Source organism: Drosophila willistoni, assembly GCF_018902025.1.
Source record: "Drosophila willistoni isolate 14030-0811.24 chromosome XR unlocalized genomic scaffold, UCI_dwil_1.1 Seg144, whole genome shotgun sequence".
NCBI classification, from domain to species: Eukaryota; Metazoa; Arthropoda; class Insecta; order Diptera; family Drosophilidae; genus Drosophila; species Drosophila willistoni.
Window position 1 is genome coordinate 5,876,831 of NW_025814057.1, and position 17,351 is coordinate 5,894,181.

General features: G+C 36.4%; 2 protein-coding genes across 2 annotated transcripts; both read right to left on the reverse strand.

The window, feature by feature from the left end:
- Window positions 1–3,374: 3,374 nt before the first annotated feature.
- LOC6638607 (insulinoma-associated protein 1b) lies at window positions 3,375–5,134 on the reverse strand. The gene has a single exon (XM_047012174.1). It carries the CDS (start codon window positions 5,026–5,028, stop codon window positions 3,484–3,486), a length of 1,545 nt encoding a protein of 514 aa, XP_046868130.1. The 5' UTR covers window positions 5,029–5,134; the 3' UTR covers window positions 3,375–3,483.
- An 8,330-nt stretch (window positions 5,135–13,464) lies between these two features.
- On the reverse strand, window positions 13,465–14,377 carry LOC6638606. The gene has a single exon (XM_002062084.4). It carries the CDS (start codon window positions 14,257–14,259, stop codon window positions 13,549–13,551), a length of 711 nt encoding a protein of 236 aa, XP_002062120.1. The 5' UTR covers window positions 14,260–14,377; the 3' UTR covers window positions 13,465–13,548.
- Between the last annotated feature and the right edge of the window lie 2,974 nt (window positions 14,378–17,351).

Sequence of the window (17,351 nt, forward strand, 5' to 3'; positions counted from 1 at the left end):
ATGCGCCCCGTGCCAAGGTGCAACAGCCTATCCAACCAATCTACCTACATTCCAAACACATGTACTACGAATGTATGCATATGTGGGCTATCAGTTTTCAAAAGTGCGTTTGGTTTTCTTTGTTTTTTATGTTAGGAAACTCAATAGTCACAGATGTTGCTGTTGAGTGACTTTTGAGCTGCTGCTGCTGCTGCCGCACCCGTTGCTGATGCTGTTGATATTGCACCCCGCAGCAACACCTAAGGGGGTAGTTTCGTTTTCCTTCTTTTTTTTTTATTACTGCATGGTTTTACATAATTTTCAATGAACTTTCACAGGACATCTTTGTTAAATATGCATAGTGGCAGCTAGTGCGTGTATATGGCTCGACGGACGCTTTAAATTGATTTACACCCCAATTCTTTTGACAATACCAATTGATATGCATCCCTAAAGTATGCCTCCCCCTACGCCATCATCCTTCGCTCATCATCCGCTTTCCGTGCTGTCATGCATTTGTATTTGATTAAACATTTTTTACGCATTTCCGTTCATCATCGTCCTCATCATCAGTGTGCTTGTCATTAGTTCAGTTTTTGGTCCAGAGCAAAAAGCAACCCCAAAACATCAACCCACGCACCCCTTACAGGTCCGGTCTATCCCTGTCCCGTTTTCCGTTTCCCATTTCATGTCCTTGTGTACTTAGGCTCACAAGTTGCATCTGTCCACTTCCGCCTTTTGCGTGTTGTTATTTGTTTTAAGTGCTGGGATCCTTTCTTGATCGATGGCCCATGTCAATGGCCTTTAAATGCAGCGTTATTTCCAATCGTTGTCCATACTCCACCTCCTTCTCTCCTTCGAGGACTTTTCCCTGCCGACCGCATCAACATCAACATCATAGTCTCATTAAACAAGAACTTTTCCACCCTCGCTTTTTTTTTTAAATGTTTTAATTTTGAAGGTTTTCGTTTTCTTTTTTGTTTGTTTTTGGTTTTTTTATTTTTGAGCATAAGTTTTACAATTTTTTTTTGTGTATGGTTTTTTTATATAAAAAAATATATTTATAAATGTATATGTATGTATGTATGTATGTATGTATGTATATGTACAATGTATGTATTTGTAAAATTACGTATAAAAAATATTTATTATCTGTTCTCGCTCGATCAACAAAAAAAGTCCATTATCGAGGAAAAATTCCTTGTAAACTTTAGGCCTAACATATTCACTTATTCTTTCAATATTTGTTTTTCTTTTTAATGTATTTTTTTTTTTGTTTTCTTTTTTTTTGTTTTTCATTTAATATCACAAAATCTCACTTAATGGATATGCTTCTTATTGATATATTTTATTACGTATTCTAATTACAAAAAATATATATTTGTAAATTGAGCGAAATTTTCCCATTTTTCGTTGTACTCTATGTGTGTGTAGGGTTGACAACCAAATTTTTCCATCATTTTCATCATGAATTTCCTAAATAACTAAGGAACAATAGCGCTGTGATATTGCTCTACCTCTCTCTCTCTATCTATCTATCTCTCGTGATAGTTTGAGATACTTAAATTTAATATTTAGATTTAATTGAAGTAAGTACACACAACCGCTGGTTCTGTTCTATTTGCCTCTGGCCATTAACATTTACAGTGGGCATTGGGCTTTCGGGGAGCGACGGGAGAAGGGTGTCATGGGGGGGGGGGGGGGGGGGTGTGGGGATGGGGATCCAATTATACATTTTACTTGTACTTGGTATGTGGAAAATGAAATACTTTTATTGGTAGTGAGACGCTGGTTTACTGTCCGTTCGAATCGAAAGCAAAAACCTAACTAACTAACATTAAATGTAACCTAAAAACTAAACTAAACTGAAACTGATGTTTGAAAAGGATTGACTGAAGGATTCCTTCTCCGTTTTCAAACTTACAATCCTAAGAAATGACTAGAGTTCACACTCGACTTGTTTTTGTTTGATAAACCAACACTGGTACCTTGACTTAGATTAGAGTTTTGATTCCTAAAAACTATTACTGCACAATTTCGCCTGAATTTTGTTTTTGTTGTTGTTGTTTTTGTTTTTGTTGTTATCTAAATTAAACTAAAGCTGTATCCGAAATTGAAGGGTACGATATATGCATAGGTTCTAAGAATGTACAAAAATATAAAAAATGATACTGACTAGATGAGTGTAAGCATGACTAGAATGGAAAGAATATACTGACTAGAAAAAAATTGAAAAAGTCAAGGTCAAAAAGTAGCAGAAGAAAATAGTTTTGAATAGATGAATGAGTGACCAATGAATATGAAAAGGGTGAATGATTGACAAGAGTGAAGAAATGTATGAAAAGTGTTAGAAAAGATTTGATTTGAACAGAATTGAAAGTGATTAGAATAATGAATGATGAGGAATGAGGATGAGGAATGAATGAAAGTTAAATGAATATGAAATGATTTTAGCTGATGATAAGATGATGAATAGATTTAGAATAAAGAGTGAAGTGTAAGAAAATATTATGAATAACAATTAAAACTATTTAGAATTAATAGAGAATGCATGAATATATATAGAATAATTCAAGCATTGAAAAGAATTATGATTAATATGAGTAGGAAATAGTTTGTGTCTGAACGATATGAATGAAAAATGGCAGATGGATAAGAGTAGAATGTTCTGTGAAAAGTGGTTCAAAAGATTGCTGGGTCGGAAAATGTAATTTAATTTTAACCTATTTTCTAGCTAGCTATTGTTTTTGGTAGTTTTTCTTTGGTTCTATTTTCATGATGATCTTTGGTTGCTTAATTTTTGGTATTTTATTTTGTTGACTAGATTTAACCTCAATGGATTTGTTTAACCTATTTTGCTGACTAGCTTTTGCACTCTTAACCAAATCTTTGGTTTGGATTTTTTGGTCTATATGTAGTTGTTTGTCTTTTTGGTTTTGTTTTGTAGTTTTTTTTTTTTTTGTTTTTTTGATATATCTAATTAGAGTTGACTTGAACTTTAAACCTAAATGAAAATCTAACTGACTAGAAGAGAAATGCTTGTCCTGGTACAAAACACACATGTTACTCCTTGCTATGTGAGATCATATTGAAGCTGACTAGTGCCGTGACATTGAATTAAATTAAATTATACATATGTATATATAATTAAACCTAAATTAGATATCTTAAATTTGAAATGGTTGGGCGGGAGGAGTTTTGGGAGGAATGATTAAAGAAGTATACGGAGTTTTCTAGAATACGAAATTGATTTCTTAAAACTTAATTTAAATATTTCAATTAAATAACTAAGATTTCTTTGGTCTGTTTCAGCTGTAGGTATTCTTCAACTTAAGCACAGAAGAGAAAAAAAAAAGAATTAAGAATAAAGAGAGAGAAAAAAAAAACACATAACTTAACTTAACAATAAGAGTTTCAACCTTTTCGTTTTTTTGTTTTTTTTTTGGTTTGTTTGCACTGGCTTGGTTATTTTGGGATGGGGTTTGGGTTGGGTGGGAAACTCACTCAATGCGCCATGGTGGTATGCTGGATGACCGAGGCACAATTACGCAAATTTGTCAAGGCAGCCGCTGCAATGCTTTCCTCTTCGGTAAGGCCGACATGCTCAACAATCTGCAAGCGTCCATAGCCAGCCGATGCCATGGAGGAGGTAGATGAACTGCAATCGGACAGGTAATCGGGCTCTGGCTCTGGATGTCGTCCCACTCTAGGACCACCGCCGCTGCCGTTGCCGCCGACAACCACATAGACGCCTTCATCTTCATGGGTCGAAGAGGTTGTGGAGGATGTCGATGTTGATGTGGAGGCCGCATAGTGTGTGGTCTTAAAACTGCCCGTTATGGTAGTCACAACTGGTTGTGGTTCCATTTCATGTTGCTGCTGCTCCTTATCCCGTACCTTGTCCTTTTTGGCATGCATCAGCTGATGTTTGCGTAAATAGGCAGCCCGCTTAAATTTTTTGCCACACTCACCGCAGTCGAATGCCATTTCGTTTATTTGATTCATAGTATTACGATTCTCCTTTTTGCCACCGCCAACGATATTTGAGGCATCCTTTTCTTTGCCATTTTCCTTTTCTTTCTCTTTCTCCTTTTCCTTCTCCTTCTCCTTTTGTTTGGGCTTATGCCATCTGCGATGCGAGGCCAAATTGGCCGGACAATTGAACTGCTTGCCGCATTCGGGGCATCTGTATTCCAGAAGGACAATGCAGGCGCATCGATGGCGAGCCAAACCAAAGGCATCATCGAATTTAATGCGGCACAAGCGACAAACGTAATCCCCAATGACATTCTTAATGGCAGCCAATTCGGCCTTCGTCTCCTCGGTGATCTCGACAATGTTGTATTTGGGATCTATATCACCATTGCTATACTGTTGTGAGCCATCGGTGATATCCTCCAGAGGTCGTATTATGGTACCCGAGACAGGTGAACTGGTTTCCTCATCGAATTTCAATTTGCGAGTTGCCTTATTACGCGATAGTTTGCCTGAATTCGTTGAAGCCTTACTTGTACGTGGCGGTGACTCTGTCACGACAATGGGTTTCGATGGAGTGGCACTAACAATATCCACAGACGCTGTGGCAGCGACTACAGTTGTGGAGGACGACGACGACGACGACGACGATGAAGAGGAGGTGGATGGGCAGGAAGAGGTGCTTGTGGTGATGCTAGTAGTGCTGGCCGTCTCAATGATGACAATTTTGCTGGCAGGTTCATCATCATTATTATCATCATCATTATCGTTTTTATCTATAGACAATTTGCGTTTTTTCACTAACGATACTAATGATGGTTCACTGGAGATCTCTGTAAAGGCCAAGGGCAGTGGCACTTCAACTGGCTCCTCCACTATTTGTGGCTCTGGTGTTGGCGGCTTTTGGCTGACTGACAAATCCAGCGGAATTTCATATTTGGCCTTCAAATTGAGATAACGGCTGCGATATTTGGGTGGCAGTGAGGCAACTGTGGTCAATAGACCCAATCCATGAGGCAAGCCACCTTGCAATTGTATGCTATGGAGTGGTGTAGAGGCCACACTGGTGGCCATCGTATTGATGTGATAATGAAGCGGATGTGTTGGTGATGGTGATGGTGATGAGTGATAGGTGTTGATGATGATGGTGGGTGAGGTGATGTGATATAAACTTAAACTTGAACTTTAAAAATTGAAAACTGAAACTGGTAACTTGAAACTTAACAATTTAATTTAATTGAAAAAAAATTGAGTGAAGAGCTAATGCGACTTGCTCGACGTTTGTGCTGCGAATGACTAACCGGCAACATGGGTTCCTTCTATTTATGTGTGCCAAAGGAAAGCGAAATTGAAATCATTGTTTGGTTTCGTTGGAAATACACGTACCACAGACTATACCACACCACACCATACCAAAACCATATCGTAGCGTAGCCGTAGCGTACGTTTCATCCCCCATTTAAGTCGTTGTCCTTTTAGCCCTCAGTTTGTTGCCTCAGCTCGTCGTCTGGTTTGGTCCTCAGTCGTTGACGAGGCAGCCGGCGCCGCAGCAGAGCCGCAAAAGCCGGAATCTTTTGTTAGCAATCACACACACACACACAGACACATTAGTCACCCTTTTTTCCCTAACACACCGACACACACACTCACACACACACAGTCAGAAAAGGTTTGGGGGAAGCCAGCATTTGCAGTGAAAGTCCTTTACTCTATGCACCGAAAGAAATCATTGTGTAGCTATTCGATATTTACTATATTGCAGCTGCTGGGATAACTATCATCTGACACTGACACGTACCAAATACACTTGAGCACATGTTTCTTTCAATTCAAATGAATTTGTCTTGCCAATATATACAAAGGTACCTACATACATATGTATATTCGCAATACAGAAACCTAGCTGGAAAGATTTCTTCCCTTTTTGGCCAACAGCCAGAACAGAACAGCTGAGATCCATTAAACTGTTAATTGAGCGTGTAACCGAAAAGCAAAGAAATACATTGTCCAAAAATCTCTTTATCTCTTTGACTGGAAAAATGTTCATTGATGTTTATTTTCCACCTTTCGTCAAAAAGAAAAACAGCTGTTGAGCCAAATTGGTAGGTAAATTCAAAAGGTTAAATTGTGGCAATCAAAAGTTACATGTAACATTATTATCTAAGACAATTTCATGTGGGTTTTAGCATCTGTGACACTAACTCATATCTTTGATTTAAATTTAGTAATTGTCTTTGTTTCTCTATGGAAACTACCTTGGGAAACAACAAGAAATAATGGATTATAAACTAGTTGATGGACTAATAATCACAATTAAGTAATATATTTATTTGATTTAAATGCTTAAATGCTTAAAATTTGACCTTTGTTCAACTTTACTCTCAATGAAACTTCCGGAAATTAGATTAAAGTTAAATTATTACTAAGCTTTTTGAGTCAAGAACTGATTTCAATTACCTATACTTAATTGAGATATCCAAGTGGACAAAAAACTACACCAAACATTAAAATAATACTATAGATATAGTAAGTTTACCAATTTTTACTTAATATAACATGTCAGTTGCTTAAAAGTGTTTCCCATTTAATTTTTTTCGTATTCAAGACATTCGTTTTAATTGTATTTAAAAGTCATCGAAGGAGATCTTTATCAGTTAAATCATAAATTAAATTTATTAATTGAAAAACTTCTACAGATAGCCAAAGACAAAACTAAGTATAAAATGGATTTTTGTTATATCTTTTTGGCAATATACAAACAACTCAATAACTAAAGAATACCAAAATTATATTTGTTAAGATGGGTAAATAGATAAATGTTCAATAAAGAAAAGTGCATTTAAATTTTGGTGATTAAGATAATAGAAAAAAAGTTGTGCTAATCTAAAGTCAATAAAGTTAAATTTTAAGGGGTGTACCTTATATTTTCATCATGAGTGTATATATTTTAATTTTTTCTACTAAATGATAAATAAATCACGAATTCGCAAATGCAAAGTTTGAAATAAAATAAACCAATTTTCAATTATTAACTGTTTGATCTTTTTCACTTGCCAACTTTGGATTTTGTAAAGTAAATTTGTTTAAAATATATATACATAATAAAGGATATTTTTGAGCTTTCGTTAAGATAGTGAGAAAGAGAGAGCCAAATTTCTTTTGAAGAAAATAATTTGTTAGCTCAATAATTGTTGAATCGCTCTAGTAAAAATAGTCAGTCTAAATATTTAGTTAATATATACATTTAACTAATTTTTCTTATATAATATTTCTCTATGTGTATCCTCTGCTGCTGCATTTATCAAGTTTTGATATGTTTTTGTGGCTCTTCTTTCTGGGTTTGTTCTCTCTACGCATAGAGACGGGAGCAGCAGTCGCAGTCGTTGTTGCTGTTGTTGCTATTGCCGCGACAGCCCTATTCAGGGCCAGGACTAAGCTTGTCAAGTTTGCTTTTGGTGGGGTAGGTAACAGACAACAGCGGCAGCAGCAGCAGCAGCAAAAGCAGCGGCGTCGGCGACAGACACAACTTTAGCTCAGCTCAGGGATTGGAAACGCTTTGCTATAGCTCTCTCTCTCTTTCTCTCTCTGTCTCTTTCTCTATATCTCTATGTGTGTGTGTGTGTGTGTGTGTGCTTTGCATTAATATAATCGAAATGCGACGCCGCCTTGTCGGTTTGTCCTGCCGCACCATATCTCCACCTCTCTTCTGGCCAATGGTTGCCATGAAAGGGAATGCACTTTCGATTCCCGTTAAGGGCTTTCGTCGGGCATACAAAAACATCTAGAAATATGGCATATTATGTTCTACATGACGCCATTGTTGTTGTTGCTGCTGCCGCCGTTGCCGTTGCTGCTGCTGCTGCTGCCTGTTGTATTACGGTAGGCACGTGCTCGTAGCAATCACCACCCCAAAAAAAGAAAAGAAATATATTTAGTATATTTGGGTTGTGTAAAGTATTCCCAAAGCGACAACGGCATCAGCGTTTGCCAACCGATCTTCGCAGGGTAGTCAGTCAGTTGCTCTAGGTGACCCCTTGAATTCCATCTTGCCCTGCCTGCCGCCTGACAGGGAATCAATGTTTGTCATGCAGCTTAGAATTAAAATAGCGCAGAATCTACAGCTATAGGAATAACAAAAGTCTCAAAAGTACGCCAGCCACGCGAGCCAGATAATTCCACACACACACACACACATTCACGCTTTCGCACTGTGAAATTCCAACCCTGATGCTGCTTTTGGCAACCCTCCTCAGTTGAGAAAAGAAAAGGTTTTCCACACCCAAAATTTCACCAACTTCCAACGCCACAACAAATCAAAGAGAGAGAGATAGAGAGGGAGAGAGGGAAGAGATTCTGTCAGGCACAAATGTTGCGTTATTTTTCAATGTAAATAAAATTTTATGACTAAAAAGTTGTTTTTCCTTTTTCTTTTACTAGCTAAATGCAGTGTCGAGATACAGTTATACATATGTAAATACTTATCTAAGGTATTTACCAAATTATATATGTAATAGGTTTATGATTTACTTCTGAAAATGCACAGAAAGTTTCAGAAATCTATCTACAATATCCTATCAAGAGCTCAAACAAAACAAAGCATTCGTATTTAGTTGTTAAGAAAGTTCAATGTCCTTTGGTTAACCCCTTAGAAGTAATATGCTTAACATTCTTACCCAAAAAGGTTGGCTATTTCAATTGAAGTGATTTCCATTAGTTTAAATACAATTTCATTCATCTTTTTTTGTATGCATTTCTGTCAGTGTAGTCTTTGTGATATTTACATTTGACTGCTCGGATTTCTGTGCTCCAAGGCATGCTTAGCACAAATTTGCACTCAACAACACCCCACAACAACCGTCAACCGAGAAGAAGACGATTTGCCATCCACCCAACACCCATTGTCCATCTCATTCCTCAATTGCTACTCCTTAACCGTGTTGTCGGTCGGTCGGTCTGTCGGTCGGTCGGTCGGTCGGTCTCATCACCCCTTTGCAGCCATACGCATTTTGTTTGTTGTTTGTTTCATTGCTAACCCTTAAGTGCATCTTTTTATGGTAATTTCAAGTGCAGTCACCCACCCACCCATTCAATCTGACTCTCTTTTTCTCTGTGTGTGTGTGCGTCTCTCTGTCTGTTTCTACTCTTCTGTATCTGTCTCCTTCTCACCAAGCGGCTGTGACTGGCAATAATTAATGTTCGAAAATGCATCGTTTATGTGGCATAATGCATTTTCATTTTCATTTTCTTGTGTCTCAAAAGGCTTTTGAGCCAACCGCCTGCCATCAGGCATCCAGCCAAACAGCCATCAACCGCCAGCCGGCAACCGACAACCAACAACCGACAACGTGTGCATGTTATTTGTATGTATGTATGTATGTATGTACTTTTGCTTGGGCAGCTCCTCAAGGATGCTCCACTTGTGGCTGTGTAACTCACATGTTGCCCATTGTCGCCCATCAACCATGGGAGATGCCTTTTTGGGGGTTAAGCCAAAGGCAATGCCAAGCAGCTGCCACTGAGCCACTGTAATTAAATTTCTTGCTTCTTCTAATTTTATGCAATTTTCGATGCTTGAAAAACATTCAAAGCCAAAGGGAGTCCTCCCTATATAAATAAATACATGCATATACATATACAGATATACCTATGCATTCATTTTTCCTGTTTTTTATTAATCGAGATTTGTAATTTCATTTATTTTTAATAAATATTAGCAATAAAGTTAAAAATAAAGCCTTCAAATGTCAAAGGGGCTTACATCAGTTAACCAAAATATATAGTTTCACCTCGAAAATTATCACAAAAATGCCCATAAAATTTTAGAAAAAAATTTGCAGTTTTAATAAGATAAAGATTGATTACTTCTAGAGGAAGTTTGTCAAGTTAAGGCTAATTGGAAAAATTGTACCCTTTTTGGATGTATTTTTAGGATTCCTTCATAAATGAAATAGTGCTACGTTCCTTTTGTTTGCCGGCTCGAGGTCGATGAATAAAACACAAAATGTTATTCCTTTTTGGACTATTTCCTAATATTTTGGAGATTACTTCATAAATGAAATAGTCCGATCGAGGTCATTGAATTATTTTGGATTATTTCCACATATTTTGATCTTCTTCGGGGTCTACAACAATAGAGTGTTTCCAAACATGAAAATAATTTACACATTTTTGTACATACAATTTTTTACACGTTTAACCTCGAGCCGGCAAACAATAGGTTTGATATCAATTAAAAAGGTCGCCAAAGCAATTAACCATTTTTAAAATATATTAAACCGTCGAGTCTTTCAATCCGGGCAATCGACAATGGACAACCTAAAACTTCAGAGAGTACTTCGTTTGTTCCAAAGAAAAAGAAGGAGAAGGTTTTTTTTGTACTTCAGTACTTTTTACTTACTTATCTACAAGTAACAAATTGCAAGATTACTTTAAGTACTCATAAAGTACGTAAAATGTTTTAACAAATTCAGTTAGAAAATAAGTAATAAAAGAATATTCTTAGAATACTAAGAGCTGTAGGATTCTAAAGTCTCAGAGTAGTTAAGTTTAAGAAAAGTTGACCAAACTATAAGAACTCCAACATCTCATATCTCATTTCAATCGTTTCGCTAATCATTCGATTTAGCCATTTGAATTAAATAGATTGACAACCACAACACCAATTGGATTAACTTTATTCATTCTAGTCGCACTATGAGGTTTTGAATGCATCCCTTAAATCGAAATCATTCGCTTTGATTCACTAAAACAAACTATACAAATGCAAATTGCAAAATTTCATGGAATTCGCTACATTTCTGTGATTCTATTGTCCAAGTGCAGATGGGAAATAAGTACACATGTATTATTAGTAGATACTTTTCACAGTGTGTGTTTGTGCCAGTAAGTCTCTGAGATAATTTCCGCCGACCGGCATTAAGCGAAAAATACACAACTTGTGTGCTAACAGCTCATACCAATTGGAACTCATGAATTTTTAAGCTAGCCAAGCTTAAGGAATTTGCTTACTAATCCACCTCAAAGTAAACCAAACAAAAACGCAGGCAACTGAATGACTAACTGGTTAAGGGAAATTCAGGCATGGGACTTGAATACTTGAAGTGGGGGTTCTTTGGTGGGGTGTGTAGAAATAAATTTGCTACGAAATTAAAAAATGAACCCCGAAAAAGATAAAAAAAAAAAAAGCAAAAATAAATAAAAAATTGCATATGAGTCCAAAGTGGAATTATGCAGCAAATAAGTATATACTAAGTATAAGAGCACATGCATAAATGTATGTATTTATGCGCCGCAGGACATAAATGCACACACACACACACATATACACACACACTCATACTCGTAATAGCATAACTTGTCAAAGCGTTTTGCATGAGCGCGCAAAATGCCAAGGAACGAAACGAAACGAAAGTAAGAAAAGGAAAGAAAACAACAACAATAAAACAATCACAATTCACAATTCAGTCGGGTGTCGAAGTGCTTCAGGCACGCGACCAGCGACCAACGTTCATTTGCTCTTGTTGTTGTCGTTGTTGCTGCTGTTATTACTGCCTGTTAATGTCCTTGCTATACATGTGTGTGTGCACAGTTGGAGTTTGGTCCTGTTGTGCCCAGGCCATGGCTGGTGCATACTACGACAACTACTATACAGGCATGTGCGCCATGGAAATCACAATGCAACAAACCAACAACCAACAACCCACCCCGAATCATTTATAGAACCCTCCTAGGAGTCAAATTCAGGAATAGAGGAATACGAATCGAAGTCGAAAAATTTAGCCAGGTGCATTTTCAAACACTCACATAGCACACACACACCCAAACACACACACGAGCCATAACATGGAATGAAATCAACAACAACACCAACTAAAAAGATATCACAGAAAATAAGAAATGGAAAGGGGCAGAATTGTATTACAGTGAAGCTAGGCAGACAATGAACCAGCCTAATTACAATTGATTTGTTTTGATTTTTAAGAATCATTCATTTAAGTATAAAGAATGAAATATGAAATTCTGTAAGAATCACAAATATCATCAATCAAGTTCAATTTCAATTTGTTTTTTAAATCAAAGTTTACAAAAAACCATATTTTTCAATATTTTTTGAAAAATTATCAAGGTGGTCTAAAATTTACAGGACGCTCATTTACTTGTTTTCATTTCAATTTTCTCAGCAATCAAAAACTATGCCTAAAATTAAAGTTTAAAAAAGTTCTACAAATTTTGATACATATTCATTTAATGCAATGATAAATATCATTACTCAAATCAAGGGAGTTTTTACTGTAGTTTTGATAAACCAGAGCTCAAAAGCGTAGAGCGATTTCGATTTTGCCAGTTCTCTGAGGCTGTTACTGATTTCAATAGGGTTTTTTTTTCTTCCCCCCGTTGTTGTTGTTGTTGTTGTTGGTGTTTAGGGCGTCAGTTTTTAGGGGTGGCAAACTGCAACCGAAGTGGAGTTCCACTCCGCATATTCTCGTATATCCGCATGTCAGTCACAGTGCATGAATGAATGTCTAGGGAGGGAACGCAACACATAACATAAAATATATTTCTTTTTTAACCCCGCCGCCGCTTGCTGGGCTTAAAATGTATATATATATATGAAATTCCAATTGGACGCGTTCACCGCAAAAAAAAAAGAAAGAAAAAGGGGCGAGTTTTCTTCTCCTTTTTTTTTTTTTGTTGGATGGTTGGTTCGTTGGTTGGTTTGGAAGTAAGATCCTTTGGAAGATTTGACGCGGCTGTGTGAAAATTGCACGAGTTGCGCTTCTGCTTTTGACAATAGCCTCACATTAACTAGTTTCCGTTGCTGTTGTTGCCGCTTGGCTCTTGGTTGATGGTTGTTGGTTGTTGGTGTTGCTGTTGCAATTCCCAATTTCAGTTCGCCACTTTTAATGAGAACTGGAAAGGAACTTCATTACAGGGCAAAAGCAAAACCAAACCAAGCAAAAGCAACCCCCTTTTTATAGGCCGTACGCGTCGTTTCCTGTTTCTGGTTTGTTTCAAATTAAATCGCATGTGCGACCCAACAGAATAATGCACGGGGCACGGGACACGGGACACGGCCACACAGGACATTGCAGGGCACAAGGCTCATCTGTTACTTAATCATGGCATTGCCATGGATACCTTACATATATCAATTTATATATATACATACATATATCTTAAAGATGGAGGGGGGAGTATTGGCCTCAATGTGCAATTGTTCTGTCCGCCCTCAGAAGAGAAAACTTTGTTTTTTTTTAAAACAAAAGACCAGCTGCCTCTGACAAATGAATTTCCAAGAACTGTATCCCAAGCTTGTAATAGGTTTTTAGCCATAAGCATTAACTAACAAATCCTTATGACCAAATATTATGACCAATAATCACAAATGCCTATTGCCCTTTTAGATAAGTAAGACTTAACCATTTATAATACCTGCTCAGAGGAAAAGTTTATGTTTTGTCTTTAAAGAAAGTCCCACCAAAAGATAAACTCAAAATCTTTGCTGATTTCGAATACCATACATATATATATTTTCGTTAGGCACAATAATTACGTGTATTAATAACTCTCTTAGGAGATCTTGTACATTAATATCTAATAGTTCAGATATTCAGTATAATCATAACTGGGCAATGTGGCATTTGACCAGCCAAATTGATAACGTATAAACGAATCGACAGCAGATACATTAACACCGCGACTTTGCAATTGATTGACAAGTACTTTGGCCTGTGGTGTGGCTAACAAACGTTCATAGAGCGGCTTAAGAGCCACAACACGACGCCATAATTCAGCGACTAGAGGACTCCTTTGGGCGCTTTGCTCTATCTGTGAGCGTATCGCTTCCAGTGGGTAAATAAAATTGAAATCATTCTCAAATCCATTAATACCGCCCACCATCTGTGACCAATATGGATATTTGTTGAATACTTTGATTTCCAATTCCAAATCTTCAAAGATTTTGATTGAGCTGCCGGCCAAGATCAATTGTTGATTTAACCAAATGAACAATTGACGCAATTCCGGTTGACGTAATACCTGTTGCTGCAAACGATATCCTGACATTGAATTGATATCCCTAACGACAGCCTGGAATTCTTCATCGTTGAGCAGATAGGCCTGGACAAGATGTTGAATCTGTTTCCTTGGTATACTCCTGATGATTGCAACTAATTCCAAAGCAAAATTGGGTGCAGCAGGTGCTGCGGCTGCTTGTTGTACTGATTTTATGGGAGCCAATTGCGCCGAACTAGAAGTAGCCACTAGGCAGCCAAGAGCAACTAAGAACAATGTGATGCCCTTCATGACGCTCTCCAAACTTTTTTTTCCCCCAATTTATGCGTTGACTATGGTCAGGTGGTAGTCTCTCTGGCTGTTTAACCGGTGACTAAGTAAGATTATTTTTGCGCTTGGGTGAAAGTGAGAAACTGTGCACAACTGATCTCATATTATTCAAATGAGGTCTTTATATACAAAAAAAAAAAAAAAACACACGCACACACATCTGTTGCCTTATCTTCTGGCTTTTCCTTCTGGCTATTTATGATTAAGATTATGTGTAAGTATACTCTACTCTACTTGAACAACAGTGAAAGAAATATCTTAACTTTTCATCAACAAATTTATAAGTTTATTCTTCCCAGTAAACTATTCAGTTTTAGAAGGCTTTACCCATTAGCAAATATAGCAAATTTTTAAATCAAATTCTTGCCACGTAATCGTCTTAAGCTTTAAATGTTGTTAAAAGTATTAATTATGTTTTCTCTTTTCTTTTATTCTCTTTTTTTATTGGACCATTTGTTTCTTCAATTTAATCCTTATAATAGATAAAATACATAATCTTCTAAGTTAACTGTTTCAAATTGAGGTCAACAATGTTGGGTAATTAAAATTTTTTAAAGATTTGAAACTGACTAAAAGGTAAAGTCAAGCAATCTAGTTCATTTGAATAGAGAAGCGTCATCATTTGTTAACAAAATGAGACTAAGCCAAGCCAAACTTCTTGAGTTAAGCTTAGGTCTATATAAAATTGAGAGAATTTGGCACCTTAATGAACTACAAATCGAAAAGTATAATTGATTTTATACAATATATGGTTAACAAGATTAAATTAATAAATAAATATTTTATTTTAATTTTGAACTAATGTATTTAAATGCAAATACAATAAAAGATACAATTATCAAATGCATTCTACTCATTGCCTCATCAACTTGCGGAAGAATCTTAGAAAAATTGACAAATTGTCTACAAAAAGTCTCTTTAACAAATAATTGACATTATAAATCGTTATAAGGCAGATCATTGGAAACTCATAAAGAAATAGGTGATATAAACATGAATAGATATCGAAATTGATAACGGATGTATTCATTAAGAATTCAATAAAGTTATAAATTAGAAATTATACGAGTCCACGGCCCTTGCAGCTAGTGCTCATTTATAAATCATTAGGTTTAGTAATTATTACTAGATTTAATTTGTTAAATAAAATAATAATATACATTTCTAATGTGCATTTTTCTTTGGGGTAGAATGAAGTATAATTGATATTGATATTGATAAACATTATCCATTCTCTAGAGTTCTCTGAAATGATTATGTATTTAGTTTATTTAATTGAGTAAACAATTTCCAATTTAAGCGAATTGGCATGTAGAACAGGTATGTATATACTGTATATTATAGCCCTTATCATTTCCAATATATAATACTTGATGAGTAAGAGCCCAAACATAGTTCTTATCTACATTTATTTACAGGGAACACTTTACACAAACCCGTTGGACGTGATCTTGGTATCATAATAGAAATGGAGATCTCCGGCTAGTACCTACATACTACATATATGCTTGGTAAATTTCATCTGCCATATGCCAAGATAAACGGCAGAGATTTACGAGATTTAGTCATCGTCTATAAGCAGATGGTTAACTAAATCTGTAAACTGTTAAGAAAGTGCTGAAAATTTAGCCGAGTGTAAATAATAATATCAACATTTAGATTTAATGTACCCAAATGACAAGATAAATGAAATTAAACCAACAAAATGTTTGTAAAATTCTGAAAATTCAGGTAAAGCGCAAAAACTTTTGGTTAATTTCTCCGAATTCGAATCTGGCCAATTTCTGTACATACATTTATACATGGTTATGCTTTGAAATAAAATTGTATAAAGCATTTGTGATTGCTTTTAGTTAGGGAATGGCACTTGAAATATTTTTATGACAGATGTCTGTATTTACACGATCGGCTAGATCTGTTTTCGCCCCTTTTTTTTTGTTGGCTACATTAGTTCCAGTTGATGAAACGTTTTTACGAGTGCGTATTTCGTGGTTATTTCCGTTTTAAACATGCTTTTGCACCCTCTGAGACAACCTACACGCACAGCAAGCACAGGACATAGGGCACAGCACAGGACATAGGGAAGGAGGAGTATAAAATGCCCATGCAAGGACCTAATTAGTCCAAAACCAAACGCCTCCCTCAACTAGGCAATGCCTCGAATCATTGAATCGACAGATTTTCTATATAATTTGAAAATTTACCAAATATCAGCGGAAACGTAAGTACATACAGTGTGTGTGTGCGCGTGTGTGTGTGTTTGTATAGGGAAAGATGCTAGCTTTAGCTATATAGTTAGGGTGAACCACCCCATGGATAACTAAATGTTGATTTTTATGCATCGACCATTAAGGGGGTTGATCTACGTATGTGTATGTAGGTACATTTAAGTTGAGCATAGAAATGTTTTTGGGTGTTATGTCTCTCTGTGTGTGTGTGTGTGTGTATTTTTTGGACCAAGGGGCAGTGGCAATAACGCCAGCTGCAACTCTCGCACACAAATTTTTAGGAACACTAAATCATGTGTAAAGGTATTTTGATTTTGATTTTCCAAATGTTAAAAGTTGTTGGGGTTTGCTTTTTCATCACTGTCTACCTCTAGCTCTCCCTTTTTTTGTTTTTTGGTTACTGGCAGCTGCGAACCAGTATTACTATGTAGAATTTTTGTTGTTCCTTTTGTTTTTTAGAAAATTGTGAAAAAATGTTGCCATGCCAGCCAGGACTAAATGTTCGGGTTTGGGTTTATTTTTTAGTTTTTTGTCCATACTTTTTAATTGATTTGGCATGCTTCAATTTAACGCTTCGCTGCCACTTCCTTTGCATTTTGCATATGTAAGTGTGTGTGCATGTGTGTGTATATTTATGTGTCCTGTGCACGTGTCCTTGTAATTTTAGTTTTACTTCTTTCTTGCTTTTTAGTTTTTTCTTTTAATAATTCCTTTTTTTTGTAGAGTTTCAATTTGGTGTTTCTGTTTTTTTTTTCCCCCCTTTTTTTTTGTTAAGCGTAAGAACAGGCATTTCCGCTTTATGACAGGCCAATAATGAGTCAGAAT

Coding starts and splice junctions, on each gene's coding strand:
- LOC6638607 (XM_047012174.1), bottom strand. CDS start 5,028: ATGGCCACCAGTGTGGCCTCTACACCACTCCATAGCATACAATTGCAA.
- LOC6638606 (XM_002062084.4), bottom strand. CDS start 14,259: ATGAAGGGCATCACATTGTTCTTAGTTGCTCTTGGCTGCCTAGTGGCT.